At 42.9% G+C, this 20744-nt stretch overlaps 1 protein-coding gene across 2 annotated transcripts in view; it reads left to right on the top strand.

Annotated features, from left to right (window-relative positions):
• The first annotated feature begins 335 nt into the window (after positions 1 to 335).
• LOC137322890 (interleukin-6 receptor subunit beta-like) overlaps positions 336 to 20744 on the top strand; it is a 70207-nt gene continuing 49798 nt past the window's right edge. For both annotated transcript variants that reach the window (XM_067986091.1, XM_067986099.1), the window contains exons 1-2: positions 336 to 380; positions 10271 to 10351. In XM_067986091.1, the coding sequence (XP_067842192.1) occupies positions 10285 to 10351 (67 nt within the window). In that variant the 5' untranslated portion in view covers positions 336 to 380; positions 10271 to 10284. The remainder of the gene's footprint in view (positions 381 to 10270; positions 10352 to 20744) is intronic.

Raw genomic sequence — 20744 nt, 5'->3', positions numbered from 1 at the left:
GAGGCAAGTGCCTTAGGGGATAAAGAGAATTACTGACAAAGAAATTTAAACAAGGATGTTGTGTCAGTGACATCTCTTCCCAGAAATAATGATAATGTATAGCTTCTGATGGTGCAATCGATGGAAAAAAATGTAGCTGTTACTGGAAATGATGAAACAGCTAGTAGAACTACTTAACATTTTTTACAATCCTCAATCCATGCCAGTAATGGGAGGTGCCACTAAACTATAGCTTGTGTTGATTGATGGTTGTACACAGCCTCTTATTGGTTAAACAAAGAATTCCCAACCCAGGAACAATCCCTTTGAGTATCTAAATTGTTTCATGATTTTTAAATCCAGCCATCCATACAAACCTGACTGGCATGAATAAGAAAGAGGTTTGTAGTCATTTTGCTTTGTGTTATTTAATTTAGAACTGTTTCTTTGGTATACCTTGTAACTGTGAAATAGCTCTTTGTTTTGTTGGAACTGCAGCACTTATTGTACAAATGCTGATTGCTATTGGCGATTTCCTAAATGGAGGGTCAGAGCAAAGCAATGTCAATTGGGTAGGGTTTCTGCGGGGCAGATGGGTACTCCTATCCTCGCTCCCTCTCTGTCGGTGGCTGTCAAGGGCTTTCCCCTAAAAGATAGCCAAATCTCCATAACCTGATGGTTTTCACCTCAGGGTATTATAAGAAGTAGGTGAGGAAATTGTAGATGCTCTAGTCATGATCTTCCAAAACTCTCTTGATTGTTAAATTATCCCCTTGGATTGGAAAATTGCCAATGTCACTCCATTATTTAGGAAGGGTAGGAGAGATAAATAAGGATTTTTTTTTTATTTGTTCATGGGATGTGGGCATCGCTGGCGAGGCCAGCTTTTATTGCCCATCCCTAATTGCCCTTGAGGTGGTGGTGGTGAGCCGCCTTCTTGAACCGCTGCAGTCCGTGTGGTGAAGGTTCTCCCACAGTGCTGGTAGGTAGGGAGTTCCAGGATTTTGACCCAGCGACGATGAAGGAATGGAGATATATTTCCAAGTCGGGATGGTGTGTGACTTGGAGGGGAATGTGCAGGTCATGTTGTTCCCATGTGCCTGCTGCCCAATTGTCCTTCTAGGTGGTAGAGGTCGCTGGTTTGGGAGGTGCTGTCGAAGAAGCCTGGGCGAGTTGCAGCAGTGCATCCTGTGGATGGTACACACTGCAGCCACTGTGCGCCAGTGGTGAAGGGAGTGAATGTTTAGGGTGGTGGATGGGGTGCCAATCAAACGGGCTGTTTTGTCCTGGATGTTGTTGAGCTTCTTGAGTGTTGTTGGAGCTGCACTCATCCAGGCAAGTGGAGAGTATTCCATCACACTCCTGACTTGTGCCTTGTAGATGGTGGAAAGGCTTTGGGGAGTCAGGAAGTGAGTCACTTGCCGCAGATACCCAGCCTCTGACCTGCTCTTGTAGCCACAGTATTTATGTGGCTGGTCCAGTTAATTTTCTGATTAATGGTGACCCCCAGGATGTTGATGGTGGGGAATTTGGTGATAGTAATGTCGTTGAATGTCAAGGGGAGGTGGTTAGACTCTCTCTTGTTGGAGATGGTCATTGCCTGGCAGTTGTCTGGTACGAATGTTACTTGCCACTTATCAGCCCGAGCCTGGATGTTGTCCAGGTCTTGCTGCATGCGGGCACGGACTGCTTCATTATCTGAGGGGTTGCAAATGGAACTGAACACTGTGCAATCATCAGCGAACATCCCCATTTCTGACCTTATGATGGAGGGAAAGTCATTAATGAAGCAGCTGAAGATGGTTGGGCCGAGGACACTGCCCTGAGGAACTCCTGCAGCAATGTCCTGGGGCTGAGATGATTGGATTCCAACAACCACTACCATCTTCCTTTGTGCCAGGTATGACTCTAGCCACTGGAGAGTTTTCCCCCTGATTCCCATTGACTTCAATTTTACTAGGGCTCCTTGGTGCCACTCTCAGTCAAATGCTGCCTTGATGTCAAGGGCAGTCACTCTCACCTCACCTCTGGAATTCAACTCTTTTGTCCATGTTTGGACCAAGGCTGTAATGAGGTCTGGAGCCGAGTGGTCCTGGCAGAACCCAAACTAAGCATCGGTGAGCAGGTCATTGGTGAGTAAGTGCCGCTTGATAGCACTGTCGACGACACCGTCCATCACTTTGCTGATGATTGAGAGTTGACTGATGGGGAGGTAATTGGCCAGATTGGATTTGTCCTGCTTTTTGTGGACAGGACATACCTGGGAAATTTTCCACCTATTAGTAGAACGTCTGTTGCGGGGAAGTTCCTAGAATCGGTTGTTAGGGACTGAGTGACTGAGCACTTAGGCAGTTATGAACTGATCAGAAAGGTTTGTAAAGGGTAAGTCAGGTCTAACGAAGTTAGTTGAATTTTTTGAAGATGTAACTGACTTGGTAGACAAGGAAGTGTCTATGGATCTTTTTAATATGGACTTCCAGAAGGAATTCGATAAGGTTCCACGTAAGATGTGAGTATGGTTCTCAAACTATCATTCTCATAGAATGATACCTGGACTTCAAGGGTTAAGTTACGAGGAGAGATTACACAAATTGGAGTTGTATTCTCTGGAGTTTTGAAGGTTAAGGGGTGATCTGATCGAAGTTTATAAGATATTAAGGGTGGATAAAGAGAAACTATTTCCGCTGGTTGGGGATTCTAGGAGTAGGGGGCACAGTCTAAAAATTAGAGCCAGACCTTTCAGGAGCGAGATTAGAAAACATTTCTACACACAAAGGGTGGTAGAAGTTTGGAACTCTCTTCCGCAAACGGCAATTGATACTAGCTCAATTGCTAAATTTAAATCTGAGATAGATAGCTTTTTGGCAACCAAAGGTATTAAGGGATATGGGCCAAAGGCAGGTATATGGAGTTAAATCACAGATCAGCCATGATCTTATCAAATGGCGGAGCAGGCACGAGTGGCTGAATGGCCTACTCCTGTTCCTATGTTCCTAAACCGTCGGTCTTCAAAAAGTGGAGGACAATGCAGAGGTTGTAGTTAAGGAGGAGTGTGAAATATTAGATAGGATAAACATAGTGAGAGAGGAAGTATTGAGGGGTTTAGCATCTTTGAAAGTGGATAATTTGCCAGGCCCAGATGAAATGTATCCCAGGCTGTAAAAGAAGCAAGGGAGGAAATAGCAGAGGCTCTCACCATCATTTTCCGATCCTCCCTGACTACAGGCATGGTGCCAGGGGATTGGAGGACTGCTAATGTTGTACCACTGTTTAAAAAGGGAGAAAGAGATAGACCGAGTAATTATAGGCCAGTCAGTCTAATCTCGGTCGTGGGCAAATTATTGGAATCAATTCTGAGGGACAGCATAAATCGTCATTTATAAAGGCACGGGTTAATCAAGGACAGTCTGCATGGATTTGTTAAGGGAAGCTTGCGTCTGATTAACTTGATTGAATTTTTTGAGGAGGTAACGAGGAGGTTCAATAAGGGCAGTGCATTTGATGTAGTGTACATGGATTTCAGCAAGGCTTTTGACAAGGTACCACGTGGCAGACTGGTCAAAAAATAAAAGCCCATGGGATCCAAAGGAAAGTGGCTAGTTGGATCCAAAATTGGCTCAGTGGCAGGAAGCAAAGGGTAATGATTGACGGGTGTTTTGTGACTGGAAGGGGTTCCACAAGGCTCAGTACTAGGTCCCTTGCTTTTTGTGGTATATATTAATGATCTGGACTTGAATGTCGGGGGCTTGATCAAAAAGTTTGCAGATGATATAAAAATTGGTGGTGAGGAGGAAAGCTGTAGACTGCAGGAAGATATCAATGGACTAGTCAGGTGGGCAGAAAAGTGGCAAATGGAAATCAATCCAGAGAAGTGTGAAGTAATGAATTTGGGGAGGGCAAACAAGGCAAGGGAGTACACAGTGAATGATAGGATACTGAGAGGTATAGAGGAACAAAGGGACTTTGGAGTGCATGTCCACAGATCCCTAAAGGTATCAGGACAGGTAGATAATGTGGTTAAAAAGGCATACGGGATACTTTCCTTTATTAGCCAAGGCATAGAATATAAGAGCAGGGAGGTTATGCTAGAACTGTAACATTGATTAGGTTACAGCTTGAGTACTGCATTCAGTGCTGCTCACGACATTACAGGAAAGATGTGATTGCACTGGAGAGGGTGCAGAGGAGATTTATGAGGATGTTGCCAGGGCTGGAGAATTTTAGCTATGAGAAAAGATTGGATGGGCTGGGGTTGTTTTCTTTGGAACAAAGGAGGCTGAGGGGAAATTGAATTGAGGTGTATAAAATTATGACATAACTAGATAGTGTGGATAGGGAGGACCTATTTCCCTTAGCAGAGAGGTCAGTGACAGGTCATGGAGCATAGATTTAAAGTAATAGGTAGAAGGATTAGAGAGGAGCTGAGGAGAAATGTTTTCACCCAGAGCGTGGTGGGGGTCTGGAACTCACTGCCTGAAAGGGTGGTAGAGACAGAAACCCTCAACTCATTTAAAAAGTACTTGGATGTGCACTTGAAGTGCCGTAACCTACAGGGCTACGGACCAAGTGCTGGAAAGTGGGATTAAATTGGATAGCTCTTTATCAGCCGGCATGGACACGATGGGCCAAATGGCCTCCTTCTGTGCTGTAATTTTCTATGATTTCTATGATAAGAGACTGTTAACAAAAATGAGAGCACATAGAATTGGAGGCAACCTATTGACATAGGTAGGGAATTGTTTAGAAGGTAGGAGACAGAGAGTAGGGATAATGAGTTGTACTCACATTGGCAGGATGTGACTAGTGGTGTCCCCCAGGGATTTGTGCTTGGGCCTCAGCTTTTCACTATGTTTATAAATGACTTAAATGAAGGAATAGAGAGAGCTGTATATCCAAGTTTGCTGACGGCACTAAGTTAGGTGGCACAGTAAATAATGTAGATGTGAGCAGAAAATTGCAAACATAGAAACATAGAAAATAGGAGCAGGAGTTGGCCATTCGGCCCTTTGAGCCTGCTCCGTCATTCAATATGATCATGGCTGATCCTCTATCTCAATACCATATTCCCGGTCTCTCCCCATACCCCTTGATGCCTTTTGTGTCTAGAAATCTATCTAGCTCCTTCTTAAATATATTCAGTGACTTGGCCTCCACAGCCTTCTGTGGTTGAGAATTCCACAGGTTCACCACCCTCTGAGTGAAGAAATTTCTCCTCATCTCAGTCCTAAACGTCCTATCCCGTATCCTGAGACTGTGACCCCTCGTTCTGGACCCCCCAGCCAGGGGAAACATTCTCCCTGCATCCAGTCTGTCTAGCCCTGTCAGAATTTTATATGTTTCAATGAGATCCCCTCTCATTCTTCTAAACTCGAGAGAATACAGGCTGAGTCGACCCAATCTCTCCTCATACAACAGTCCTGCCATCCCAGGAATCAGTCTGGTGAATCTTCGCTGCATTCCCTCTATGGTAAGTATATTCTTTCTTAGGTAAGGAGACCAAAACTGCACACAATACTCCAGGTGTGGTCTCACCAAGGCCCTGTACAACTGCAGTAAGACATCCCTGCTCCTGTACTCAAATCCTCTTGCAATGAAGGCCAACATACCATTTGCCTTCCTAACTGCTTGCTGCACCTGCATGTTTGCTTTCACTGACTGGTGTCACGATCTATTCTACCAGTTACATCCTCAAAAAACTCCAGTAGGTTTGTCTAACACAATTTCCCTTTCATAAATCCATGTTGACTTTGTTTAATCCCTTTGATATTTTCTAAATGTCCCGTTATCACATCCTTTATAATAGACTCTAGCATTTTCCCTACTACTGATGTTACGCTAACCAGTCTGTAGTTCCCTGTTTTCTCTCTCCCTCCTTTTTTAAATAGTGGGGTTACATTTGCCACCCTCCAATCTGCAGGAACTGTTCCATAATCTATAGAATTTTGGAAGATGACAACTAATGCATCCACTATTTCCATGGCTACCTCTTTTAGTACTCTGGGATGCAGATTATCAGGCCCTGGGGATTTATCGTCTTTCAGTCCCATTAATTTCTCCAGCACTATTTTTTACTAATACTAATTTCCTTTAATTCCTCCTTCTCACTAGTCCCTTGGTTCTCTAGCGTTTCTGGGAAGTTATTTGTGTCCTCTTCCGTGAAGACAGAACTAAAGTATTTGTTTAATTGCTCTGCCATTTCCTTGTTCCCCATTATAAATTCTCCCGTTTCTGACAGTAAGGTACCTACATTTGTCTTCACTAATCTTTTTCTTTTTACATACTTGTAGAAGCTTTTACAGTCCACTTTTATGTTCCTTGCAAGTTTACTCTCATACTCTATTTTTCCCCTCTTAAGCAATCTCTTGGTCCTTTTTTGCTGAATTCTAAACTGCTCCCAAACCTCAGGGTTGCTACTTTTTCTGGCAACTTTATATGACTCTTCTTTGGATCTAATACTATCCTTCATTTATTTTGTTAGCTATGATTGGGCCGCTTTTGCTTTTGTATTTTTGTGCCAGAAAGGAATGTATAATTGTTGTAATTCATGCATTCATTCCTTAAATGTTAGCCATTGCCTATCCACCGTCAAGCCTTTTAATGAAGCTTCCCAATCTATAATAGCCAACTCGCTCCTCATACCTTCGTAGTTTCCTTTGTTTAGATTTAGGACCCCAGTTTCGGATTGGACTACTTCACTTTCCATCCTAATGAAGAATTCTATCATGTTATGGTCACTCTTCCCTAAAGGACCCCGCACAACAAGATTATTAATTAACCCCTTCTCATTTCACAATACCCAATCTAGGATAGGACAATGGGACATTGATAGATTAAGTCAGTGGGCAAAACTGTGACAGATGGAGTTCAATGTGAGGAAATTTGAGGTCATCCACTTTGGACCTAAGAAAGATAGATCAGGATAGGCAAAGGGACATTGATAGATTAAGTGAGTGGGCAAGATGGAGTTCAATGTGAGGAAGTTTGAGTTCATCCACTTTGAACCTAAGAAAGATAGATCAGGGTATTTTCTAAATGGTGAGAAGCTAGGAACTGTGGATCAGCGGAGAGATTTAATGATCCAAGTACAGAAATCACTAAAAGCTAGTGGACAGGTACAAAAAATAATTTAAAAGGCTAATGGAATGTTGGCCTTTATCTCAAGGGGGCTGGAAATCAAAGGGGTGGAAGTTACGGCACAGTTGTATAGAGCTCTGGTTAGACCCTATTTAGAGTACTGCATTCAGTTCTGGACACTGCACCTCAGGAAGGATATATTGGCCCTGGAGCGCGGATTCACCTGAATAATACGTGGGCTTAAAGGGTTATGAGGACAGATTGCATAGACTAGGCTTGTATCCCTTGAGTATAGAAGATTAAGGGGTGATCTAATTGAGGTGTTTTAGATGATTAAAGGAGTTGATAGAGTAGATAGAGAGAAACTATTTCCTCTGGTGGGGGAGTCCAGAACAAGAGGGCGTAATCTTAAAATTAGTCCATTCAGCGGTGATGTCAGGAAGCACTTCTTCACAGTGGAAATCTGGAACTCTCTTCCCCCAAAAAGTTGTTGAGGCTAGGCCAATTGAAAATTTCCAAAACTGGGTTTGATGGATTTTTGTTGGCATGGGTATTAAGAGTTACGGAACTAAGGCAAGTAGGTGGAGTTAAGGTACAGGTCAGCCATGATCTAATTGAGTGTGGAACAGCCTCGAGGGGTTGAATGGTCTACTCCTGTTCCTATGTTCCTAAGAAAAGCTGAATTTTTTTTCCTTGCTATGTCTTTATTGATGACATTTCCACACCATTCACCTGAGGAAGGAGGAAGCCTCCGAAAGCTTGTGGAATTTAAAATAAATTTGTTGGACTATAACTTGGTGTTGTAAAATTGTTTACAATTGTCAACCCCAGTCCATCACCGGCATCTCCACATCTTTATTGATGTGTATTGCTTTCGGTACTTTAGGTATTATTGACATCTTGTTGAGCGGTAGTATAATTTCACCCCATTTCCGTAGCCAGACTAAATTCTACCACATTTTTTCCTAGCAGTCCATGGTCCTATTTAAATTAGTTGGCATTTGCTTCTCCAATATTTCCCCCTTTTCTTCCCTCCCCACCTGACTTTTACCGATGTACATTTTTACAGTAACCAGAACTCTGTGTTCTGACAAAGAGTCTACGCTTAAAATATTAATTTGTCTTTTCCCTTTTCAAGTGCTGATGGACCTAGTGCTCATTTCCAGTATTTTCTGATTTTATTCCAGAAATTTCAATAGTAATATCCACAATAGGAGAGGTTTGAAGGCTAATTGTTCTAAACCTGGGTGAGCCTTAGGTTACAGTCCAGCATGTCACCTCAGCCAGACTCCAGACAATAGTTTTCGAAACTCTGCTGGAGAGAAGGGTTGATTTTCAAGTTTGGTGAGATTGCTACCATTGCATTGTCATCAGGTCAAGAAACCCTTTCTGCTGATTGTACCTCTAACCATATATAGGACTGCCAGTGGGAAATCCAGGATATTGGCTGATGATGCAATATGGTTAATTAGATTAACAATATTATTAATATGGTAAACAAATACACTACAATTTACCCAAATCATAATTTTGCACTTGCTTAGTGCTAGCACTAACTCCAGTTCAACTACAATTCAAATTAATTTTGTTTGCAATGGGCAGCAAAATTGGATCATTTATTACAAAAATACACATACAAAAACACTCAGACACAAACAAAAACATACATTCATACGCACATAAAATTCATTTTTTTATAGATTCAAATGTCATGCCCACCAGCCATAAAGCTGTTGTTTTATTCTGATAGTCATAGTGGAGTCGGCACTAATATAAAGTCAGATGTTGGGTGCAAAGCTAAAGAAAACACATCAAAAGATCCAATTGGAAAAAACAAGCATCTATTTTCCTAATATTGTCCAATTATACTCCCTCAGTACTGCACTGGAGCGTCAGCTTAGATAATGTGCTCAAGTCTCTGGTGTGGGATTTGAAACCACAACCTTCAGACGTAAGAGTACTATTACTGAGCCACGACTGACACCTAAATAATGAACACAGAAAATGCTGGAAACATACAGCACATCTATCTTCATCTGCAAAGAGAAAAGACAGTTTGTGATGTTTCAGGTATGTAGGCTTCATCAGAATTGAAGACTGAAAAATAAGCTGGCATTTTAATAAGGGTGGTAAAATAGAGAAGGGAGGTGAGATGGGGAGAAAATCAGCAGATGCACCAATCACAGTGGGGGAGTTAATGAGAGATGGGGAAGAGCCACACGGTTTAAGGAGGGAATTCCAGAGCATAGGGCCTAGACTGCTGAAGCCATAGCCAGCAATTATGGGGCAAAGAGAGAGGGGATGCACAAGAGGCCAGAGTTGGAGGAATGCAGAGTTTTGGAGGGGGGCATATAGGCTTGGAGGAAGTTACAGAGATATGAAGGGGTAAGACCATGAAAGGATTTAAACACAAAGATGAGAATTTTAAATTTGAGGCGTTGGACGAGCAGGAGCCAATGTAGGTCCACGAGAACAGGTGTGATGGGTGAGCGGGACTGGGTGCAGGCTATGACATAGACAACAGAGTTGTCCACACTGAAAACCCACATGCTAGTTGCAGTTTTTAGTTATTCTCCTGAACTAAATTTAAAAACAAATAACGGTGAGGTATCAAAATGTACTTTAAAACACTTTACCAAACATTCATGCCTTTTAAAAGAGTTTAGGATAGGCTTACCTCTCATGGACCTCTCATGGGTCAGTGAGTACATGTCTGGTAATGAACCAGACATACCAGGAAGGTCCTAGTTTCAATCCGTGGTCTGTGCTGAGTTAGCAGATCTTAGGGCAGTGGTGGGGTTCTGCAATTGGCCTCACTGCTCCCCAGATTAGAGAGAAATCAGTTGATTTTCATCCAATAACTTGCTGGAAAGCACGCACATCCAGACAGTGGCTGAGGACAAGTTCAGGCTTGAATGTGATGCCCCTCATGATTGAATAACTTTCTGACACTCATTGGCTAGGGTCATACATGTTGAACAACCACTTGGGTGAGACATTACAGGGTTTCAACCACCCAAGGAACTGTACCCTAGCAAGTGTGACCCCCTCCGAGAGAATTTTAAAAAGGTTGAATTCTACTTTAATGTAAACAAAAAAAAATGATTATCATATAAAGCTTTAGAGAAGTAATTGATTGTCATATGAATATGAAAGGGAAAATAATAACAAATGAATCACTAGATTATAAAATAATGAATTGTGCTTTGTTTTTCAGTGGCTGCTGGAATTATGTGGTATCCACAGGGCTCTGTAATACTGGTAATGTGTTTGCAATTCAGTATGTGTTTGTGGAGTGGTAAGTGCAACCTGAATGTAATGTGTGTTACTCATTCTGCATCAGATTCGGTAGCTTTGTCAGTTAAGTGAGAGTCCAGCCAGAACATCTTGGTTTGAATTCTGGCTAGATTCACTCAGCCATTCATCTTTCTGAGGTGTATAAAATGAATATCTTGATTTAGGATATGGGGAGAAAACTGGAGACTGCAGGGATTGAGAATCGCTACTTGTCACATTGCAGTAATGTGAAAATCCTATTAAAAGCATGAAGGGCATATGTCACCAGGTGAGGACACAATTAACATTGAAAAATCCATAGGGGTGGTTGACATAGGACTTTTGAATGAAAAGATGACAGGATAGATCAATTTTAGCTGCACAGGATGGTTCATATGAGATTTTGGAGCACTTTCAAAGTAAGTCTTCAAGTGGATGCCAGAGACACATAAAGAAGGGAGCAGGACATTGCAAGGAGGCAGAGAAAAAGAGCATACAATCTTAATGAGCTGCAGCAAAGGAGAGAAAGAGTGCTGAGGAGCCATGGGAGGAAACCACAGAAAAATGTGTTGTGTGCTGTGTCCTCAATACCACATCTCTCAGCCAAGTACTGGGACAAGGTCAATGATCTGACAAGGGCAGGCAAAATATCACACTGGCTGGTCTCACTTTTCTTCCAGCACACTGTTCACCGTCTAAAATTATTGGCTGCACACCTAAGCCTTTGCACTGCACAGTGGGCAAGAGCAGCACTAACTTATGACCTTACAGGAAGTGTCTCCATTTTACATAACAGCAATCATTCGTATGCACAACCCATTCCTTCACGTTAACAGGGTGATACCACCAGATAGAGGCAGAGACAGGAGAAATTATAATGGGGAATAAGGAAATGACAGCAACATCAAACAAATATTTTGTATCTGTTTTCACAGTAGAAGACACAAAACACATACCTGAAATAGTGGGGAACAAGGGTCTAATGAGAGTGCGAAACTTAAAGTAATTGATATCAGTAAAGAAAAAGTACTGGAGAAATTAATGGGAATAAAAACCAACAAATCCCCTGGATTGTTATAAATCAGCTAGCCCAGCAGTGAAGGCTAGAATACCAGAGCTCCACATTACCACCACCACACCCTAGATCAGCTCTCTTATAAAAGGATACAAGAGCGTTCCCAATTGATACGCACCACCTGAATACAATTAATACTAATTGTTGTAAATCACATGGATACAATTAACACTGATGGCCTACATCATAGGGTTTTAAAAGAGATGGATGCAGAGATAATGGATGCATCGCTTTTGATCTTCCAGAATTCCCTAGCTTCTAGAATGATTCCCGTGGATTAGAAGGTGGCAAATGTAACCCTGCTATTCTAGAAAGGATGTGGAGATGCCGGTGATGGACTGGGGTTGACAATTGTAAACAATTTTACAACACCAAGTTATAGTCCAGCAATTTTATTTTAAATTCACAAGCTTTCGGAGATTTCCTCCTTCCTCAGGCAAATGTTTCAAGAGCTCCTTGAAGCCTACGCATTTATACATATAGAACAATACATGGTGTTTACAGACTGCCCCTGCAACTGCCCGTTGCCAAGGCAATCACCGTGTTCAGACAGAGAGGTGTCACCTGCAGAACCCCCGAATACACATTCGGGGGTTCTGCAGGTGACACCTCTCTGTCTGAACACGGTGATTGCCTTGGCAACGGGCAGTTGCAGGGGCAGTCTGTAAACACCATGTATTGTTCTATATGTATAAATGCGTAGGCTTCAAGGAGCTCTTGAAACATTTGCCTGAGGAAGGAGGAAATCTCCGAAAGCTTGTGAATTTAAAATAAAATTGCTGGACTATAACTTGGTGTTGTAAAATTGTTTACAATTCTAGAAAGGAGGGAGAGAGAAAACAGGGAACTACAGGCCTGTTAGCCTGACATCAGTTGTAGGGAAAATGCTGGAATCTATTATTAAGGAAGTAGTAACAGGGCATTTAGAACATCATAATACGATTTGGCAGAGTCAACACGGTTTTATGAAAGGTAAATCATGTTTGACAAATTTATTATAGAGTTTTTTGAGGATGTAACTAGCAGGGTAGATAAGGGGAAACCAATAGATGTAGTATATTTGGATTTTCATAAGGCATTCGATAAGGTGCCACACAAGAGGTTGTTACAGAAGATTAAAGCTCAAAACAGTGGAGGTCCAAAGAGACCTAGAGGTCCATGTACGTAGAATATTAAAATGTCATGGACAGGTACAGAAAATAATCAAGAAGGCTAATGGAATGCTGGCCTTTATAGAAGAATCATAGAATCATAGAAAGTTACGGCACAGAAGGAGGCCATTCTGCCCATCGTGTCTTTGCCGGCCGAAAAAGAGCTATCCAGCCTAATCCCACTTTCCAGCTCTTGGTCTGTAGCCTTGTAGGTTACGGCACCTCAAGTGCACATCCAAGAACCTTTTAAATGTGATTAGGGTTTCTGCCTCTCCCACCCTTTCAGGCAGTGAGTTCCAGACCCCCACCACCCTCTGGGTGAAAACATTTCTCCTCAATTCCTCTCTAATCCTTCTACCATGACCACTCTGCTAAGGGAAATAGATCCTTCCTATCCACTTTATCTAGGTCCCTCATAATTTTATACACCTCAATTAAATCTCCCCTCAGCCTCCTCTGTTCCAAAGAAAACAACCCCAGCCTATCCAATCTTTCCTCATAGCTAAAATTCTTCCATCCTGGCAACATCCTTGTAAATCTGCTCTGTACCCTCTCTAGTACAATCACATCTTTCCTGTAACGTGGTGACCAGAACTGTACGCAGTACTCTATCCGTGGCCTAACTAGTGTTTTATACAGTTCTAGCATAACCTCCCTGCTCTTATATTCTATGCCTCAGCTAATAAAGGAAAATATCCCGAATGCCTTCTTAACCACCTTATCTACCTGTCCTGCTACCTTCAGGGATCTGTGGACATGCACTCCAAGGTCCCTCTGTTCCTCTATACTTCTCAGTATCCTACCATTTATTGTATATTCCCTTGCCTTGTTTGCCGTCTCCAAATTCATTACCTCACACTTCTCCGGATTGAATTCCATTTGCCACTTTTCTGCCCACCCAACCAGTCCATTGATATCTTCCTGCAGACTAAAGCTTTCCTCCTCACTATCAACCACACGGCCAATTTTTGTATCATCTGCAAACTTCTTAATCATGCCCCCTACATTTAAGTCTAAATCATTGATATATACCAGAAAAACCAAGGGACCTGGTACTGAGTCCTGCAGAACCCCACTAGAAACAGCCTTCCAGTCACAAAAACACCTGTCGACCATTACCCTTTGCTTCCTGCCACTGAGCCAATTTGGATCCAACTTGGGTCTTGGATCCCATGGGCATTTACTTTTCTGACCAGTCTGCCATGTGGGACCTTGTCAAAAGCCTTGCTAAAATCCATGTAGACTATATCAAACTCGCTACCCTCAAAACCCTCCTTGTTACCTCCTCAAAAAATTCAATCAATTTAATCAGACACCACTATATTGAGAGGACGAGAATACAAGGGGACAGAAGTTGTGCTGCAGCTATACAAAGCCCTGGTTAGACCACACCTGGAGTACTGTGTTCAGTTCTGGGCACCGCACCTTAGGAAGGATATATTGGCCTTGGAGGGAGTGCAGTGCAGATTCACCAGAATGATACCTGGACTCCAAGGGTTAAATTACAAGGAGAGATTACACAAACTAGGGTTACATTCTCTGGAATATAGAAGATTAAGGGGTGATTTGATCGAAGTTTTCAAGATATTAAGTGGAACTGATAGGGTAGATAGAGAGAAACTATTTCCGCTGGTTGGGGAGTCTAGGACTAGGGGACATAGCCTAAAAATTAGAGCCAGGACTTTCAGGAGTGAAGTTAGGAAACACTTCTACACGCAAAGGGTGGTAGAAGTTTGGAACTCAATTCCGCAAATGGCAGTTGATGCTACCTCAATTGTTCATTTTAAATCTGAGATTGATCGATTTTTATTAACCAAAGTTATTCAGTGATATGGGGCTAAGGCGAGTATATAGAGTTAGGCCACAGATCAGCCATGATCTCATTGAATGGCGGAACAGGCTCGAGGGGCTAAATGGCCTACTCCTGTTCCTATCTTCCTATGTTCCTAATGGGGCTCATGGGATTGGGAGCAATATATTAGCATGGATTGAGGATTGGTTAACGGACAGAAAACAGAGAGTAGGAATAAACGGGTCATTTAGGCAGGTTGTAACTAGCGGGGTGCCACAAGGATCAGTGCTTGGGCCTCAGCTGTTAACAATATATATCGATGACTTAGATGAGGGGACCGAGTGTAATGTATCCAAGTTTGCTGACGATACAAAGCTAGGTGGGAAAATAAGCTGTGAGGAGGACGCAAAGAGGCTGCAAAGGGATATAGACAGATTAAGTAAGTAGGCGAAAAGGTGACAGACGGAGTATAATATGGGGTAATGTGAAATTATCCACTTTGGTAGGAAGAAATAAAAGCAGAATTTTTTTAAGTAGATGAGAGACTATGAAATGTTGATATTCAGAGGGATTTGGGTACACGAATCACAAAATGTTAACATGCAGGTTCAGCAAGCAATTAGGAAGGCAAATGGTATGTTAACCTTTATTGCAAGGGAGTTGGAGCATAAGAGTAAGGAGGTTTTGCTGCAATTATATAGGGCTCTGGTGAGACCACACGTGGAGTACTGTGTACAGTTTTGGTCTCCTTACCTGAGGAAGGATATTCTTGCCTTAGAGGCAATGCAACGAAGGTTCACTAGATTGATTCCTGGGATGAGAGGGTTGTCCTATGAGGAGAGATTGAGTAGAATGGACATATATTCTCTGGAGTTTAGAAGAATGAGAGGTGATTTCATTGAAACGTATATAATTCTTAGAGGGCTTGACAGGGTAGATGCTGAGAGGCTGTTTCCCCTGGCTGGAGAATAGGGGTCACAGTCTCAAGATAAAGGATCGGCTATTTAGGACTGAGATGAAGAAAAATTTCTTCACTCAGAGAATTGTGAATCTTTGAAATTCTCTACCCCAGAGGGCTGTGGATGCTGGGTTGTTGAGTATATTCAAGACTGAGATCGATAGATTTTTGGACATGTTGGGAATCAAGGAATATGGGGATAGGGCGGGAAAGTGCAGTTGAGGTAGAAGATCAGCCATGATCTTATTGAATGGCGGAACAGGCTCGAGGGGCCGTATGGCCGTATGGTCTACTCCTGCTCCTATTTCTTATGTTCTTACTTCTCACATCAGCTGTCAGATACCACCAGAGAGACATCTCTCACATAATTCCCTATAACCTTTTGCAGGAGAAACTTGCACACAGTGCCCGCGAAAGGCAGAGGGCTGGAGGGAGCACTATGAACATCAGAGAGCTGACCCCCTATGGGGAGCAGGCCATAGAGCTGCTGGAAAGGCAGCCTGCTCTAGCTATGGGAAATGGTGAGATTGATGGCTCGTGCAGCCAGCAGCTTAGTGGGTATAGACTTGGATAGTCGCTATGGTGTTCCTGTGAAGCAGACGACAGCCACAAGCTTGTACACCCTTCTCTATCTCCTTAATCCCATTGTTAGGTGATGCCCTCCTTTCCTGTAGATATCACAGCATCACAGCAACAGGAGGCAGAGGAAGATGATGAGGAGCAAGAGGGAAAGAAATTCCTCCTCGCCAACTATGGTGATGATAACGAGGATGAAGATGAAGACAAGCCTACATATAAGTCCCTGGAGCAAGATGCAGCCCCACCTTGCTCTGTTACAACCCAATCCATCTCATCACTTGCTTTTCACTTCCACATACCAGCTCAGATACTTTGGAATACTCAGGAAATCAGAAATAACAAGGGTAAAAAAACCCTGGTGGGAGTAGTTTATACTCCCCCTAATAGTAGCAATTTAGAGTCATAGAGTCATAGAGTTATACAGCACGGATAGAGGCCCTTCGGCCCATCGTGTCTGCGCCGGCCATCAGCCCTGTCTACTCTAATCCCATATTCCAGCATTTGGTCCGTAGCCTTGTATGCTATGGCATTTCAAGTGCTCATCCAAATGCTTCTTGAATGTTGTGAGGGTTCCTGCCTCCACAACCCTTTCAGGCAGTGAGTTCCAGACTCCAACCACCCTCTGGGTGAAAAAGTTCTTTCTCAAATCCCCTCTAAACCTCCCGCCTTTTACCTTGAATCTATGTCCCCTTGTTATAGAACCCTCAACGAAGGGAAAAAGCTCCTTAGTATCCATCCTATCTGTGCCCCTCATAATTTTGTACACCTCAATCATGTCCCCCCTCAGCCTCCTCTGCTCCAAGGAAAACAAACCCAATCTTCCCAGTCTCTCTTCATAGCTGAAGCGCTCCAGCCCTGGTAACATCATTGGACATTAATCATGAAATAATAGGAACGTGTAATAAAGGAAATGCAGTCATCATGGGGGACTTTCACCTGCATATAGACTGGGCAAATCAAATTGGCAAAGGTAGTTTGGAAGACGAGTTCATGGAATGTATTCGAGACGGTTTCCTAGAGCAATATGTCATGGAACCAACAAGGGAACAGGCTATTTTTGATCTTGTATTATGTAATGAGACAGGGTTAATTAGTAATCGCACAGTAAAAGAACCTCTGGGGAAGAGTGATCATAATATGATAGAATTTCACATTGAGTTTGAAAGTAACATACTTAAGTCAGAAACTAGAATCTTAAACTTAAATAAAGCCAATTACATAGGGGTAAGTTGTCAAAGGAAGATTGGGAAATTAAATTAAAGGGTTTGACAGTTGAAAAGCAATTGCAAACATTTAAAGAAATATTTCAATATTCCCAACAAATATACATTCCATTGAGAAGTAAAAACTCCACGGGAAAAGTGTTCCACCAGTGCCGAACTAAAGAAGTTAAGGAGAGTATTAAATTGAAAGAAGAGGCCTATAATGTTGCCAAGAAAAGTAATAAGCCTGGGATGTGGGAGAGTTTTAGAAACCAACAAAGGATAACCAAAAAATTAATAAAAAGGGAGAAAATAGAATATGAAAGTAAACTAGCAAGAAATATAAAAACGGATCGTAAGAGCTTCTACAAGTATGTAAAAAGGAAGAGAGTAGCAAAAGTAAACGTTAGTCCCTTAGAGGCTGAGACAAGAGAAATTATAATGGGGAATCAGGAAATGGCAGATGCATTAAACAAATATTTTGTACCTGTCTTCATAGTAGAAGACACAAAAAGCATACAAAAAATAGTAGGGAACCAAGGGGCAAATGAGAGTGAGAAACTTAAAACAATTAATATCAGTAGAGAAAAAGGACTGGACAAACTAATGGGACTAAAAGCCAACAAATCCCCTGGACCTGATGGCCTACATCTCGGGTTCTAAAAGAGGTGGCTGCAGAGATAGTGGATGCATTGATTATGATCTTCCAAAATGCTCTAGATTCTGGAACTGTCCCAGTGGACTGGAAGGTAGCAAATGTTACCTTGCTATTCAAGAAGGGAGGGAGAGAGAAAACAGGGAACTACAGGCCAGTTAGCCTGACATCAGTCGTCAGGAAAATACTAGAATCCATTATTAAGGAAGTGGTAACAGGGCACTTGGAAAATCATAATATGATTAGGCAAAGTCAACATGGTTTTATGAAAGGGAAATCGTGTTTGACAAACTTATTAGAGTTTTTTGAGGATGTAACCAGCAGGGTAGATAAAGGATGTAGTATATTTGGATTGTCAAATGGCATTCGATAAGGTGCCACATAAAAGGTTGTTACACAAGGTAAGGGCTCATGGAGTTAGGGTAATATATTAGCATGGGTAGAGGATTAGCTAAAGGACAGAAAACAGAGAGTAGGGATAAACGGGTCATTCTCAGATTGGCAGTCTATAACTAGTGGAGTGACGCAAGGATCAGTGCTTGGGCCTCAGCTATTTACAATCTACATTAATGACTTAGATGAAGGGACCGAATGTAATGTATCCAAGTTTGCTGACAATACAAAGCTAGGTGGCAAAGCAAGCTGTGAAGAGGACACAAAGGGCTCAGTTTTAAACTTAAATTGCGGGGCTGCGAAAATTGCAGAAATGCAGAGCGGGTTTGGAAGCTGGCTCCAACCTGCCAACTTGTGTGCGCATGGTTGTCCCGAATCCGGAAGTCCCGCCAGCAATTAAAGCCAGCAGGATGATAGTTAAAGAACCAAATGTACCTCATTGAGGTACTTAAAGCACTTTACTTGTGACATATTAGTTAGAACGATTTTTAACTTACCTGGGCGGCTTTCCCATAGCTTCTGATTACCGCCTGGTGAATCACCCCCCTGATGTCCCCCCGATCTCCCCTTCCTTCCCCCCGATCTCCCCCTCTTCCCCTCCCTGATGTCCCACTGATCTTTCCCTCTTCCCCCCCCCCCAACGTCTGCCTGATCTTTTCCTCTCCCCCACCCCGATCTTCTCCTCTCCCCCTTGATCTTCCCCTCTCCCCCCCGACATTCCAACCTTCTGTTCCAGCGCCGGGTGACGTCTCTCTCTCTCTCTCTTTCTCTCCCTCCCCCCACCTCGGCGTTGCAGCTCCTGACGACAGCCAGCCTGTCAATCAGGCTAGCTGCAGGGCGCAAAACCCGGAAAGAACTTTAATCACCATCAATTACATCACGATCGTGTCGAAAATGGTAAGTTTTTATTATTCGGGTTTGCCACGCGCACCTTCAACCCCCCCCCCAACCCTGGCTACTAACCCGCCACCATTTCAAAATTGAGCCCAAAGAGTCTGCAAAGGGATATAGACAGGTTAAGTAACTGGGCAAGAAGGTGGCAGATGGAGCATAATGTGGGGAAATGTGAGGTTATTCACTTTGGTAGGAATAGAAAAACAGAATATTGTTTAAATGGTGAGAAACTATTAAATGTTGATGTTCAGAGACACTTGGGTGTCCTCGTACAAGAAACACAAAAAGTTAGTATGCAAGTACAGCAAGCAAATGGAATGTTGGCCTTTATTGCAAGGGAGTTGGAGTACAAGAGTGAGGAAGTCTTACTACAGTTGTACAGGACTTTGGTGAGACCTCACCTATTCTGATCTCCTTATCTAAGGAAGGATATACTTGCCATGGAGGCGGTGCAACGAAGGTTCACTTGGTTAATTCCTGGGATGAGAGGGTTGTCCTATGAAGAGAAGTTGAGCAGAATCGGCCTATACTCTCTGGAGTTTAGAATAATGAGAGGTGATCTCATTGAAACATATAAGATTATGAGGGGGCTTGACAGGGTAGATGCTGAGCGATTGTTTCTCCTGGTTCGAGAATCTAGAACTAGGGAGCATATTCGCAGGATAAGAACATAGGAACAAGAGTAGGCCATTCAGTCCCTCATGCCTGCTCCGCCATTTGATAAGATCATGGCTGATCTGTGATCTAACTCCATATACCCGCCTTTGGCCCATATCACTTAATACCTTTGGTTGACAAAAAGCTATCTATCTCAGATTTCAATTTAGCAATTGAGCTCGTATCAATTGCCGTTTGCGGAAGAGAGTTCCAAACTTCTCCCACCCTTTGTGTGTAGAAATGTTTTCTAATCTCACTCCCGAAAGGTCTGGCTCTAATTTTTAGACTGTGCCCCCTACTCCTAGAATCCCAAATCAGCGGAAATAGTTTCTCTCTATCCACCCTATCTGTTCCCCTTAATATCTTATAAACTTCGTTCAGGTCACCCCTTAACCTTCTAAACTCTATATAATACAACTCCAATTTGTGTAATCTCTCCTCGTAACTTAACCCTTGAAGTCCGGGTATCATTCTAGTAAACCTACGCTGCACTCCCTCCAAGGCCAATATGTCCTTCCGAGGGTGCGGTGCCCAGAACTGCTCACAGTATTCCAGGTGCGGACTAACCAGGGTTTTGAACAGCTGCAGCTTAACTTCTGCCCCCTTGTACTCCAGTCCTCTAGATATAAAGGCCAGCATTCCATAAGGAGTCGGCCATTCAAGACTGAGATGAGGAGGAATTTCTTCACGCAGAGAGTTGTGAATCTTTGGAATTCTCTACCAGAGGGTTGTGAATGCTGAGTCGTTGAATATATTCAAGGCTGAGATTGATAGATTTTTGGGCTCTAGGGGAATCAAGGAATATGGGGATTGGGCGTCAAAGTGTTGATGTCGAAGATCAGCCATGATCTGATTGAATGGCGGAGCAGGCACGAGGGGCCATTTGGCCTACTCCTGCTCCTATTTCTTATGTTCTCATGTTCTTATGACCCAGGGGAAAGTAGATAGTGTTTGTAAGGATGTGGCGCTGGGTGATTCACAAAGCACTAGGGAGTGGGAGGAGTGGGACTTAGGTGAGGATGTGCCACCTTCCCAGTGGAGGCTGAGGAGAAGGCTGCC

Source organism: Heptranchias perlo, chromosome 1 (genome assembly GCF_035084215.1).
Source record: "Heptranchias perlo isolate sHepPer1 chromosome 1, sHepPer1.hap1, whole genome shotgun sequence".
NCBI classification, from domain to species: Eukaryota; Metazoa; Chordata; class Chondrichthyes; order Hexanchiformes; family Hexanchidae; genus Heptranchias; species Heptranchias perlo.
The sequence above is the reverse complement of the archived record's forward strand: the minus strand, read 5'-3'. Positions and strand labels throughout refer to the sequence as shown.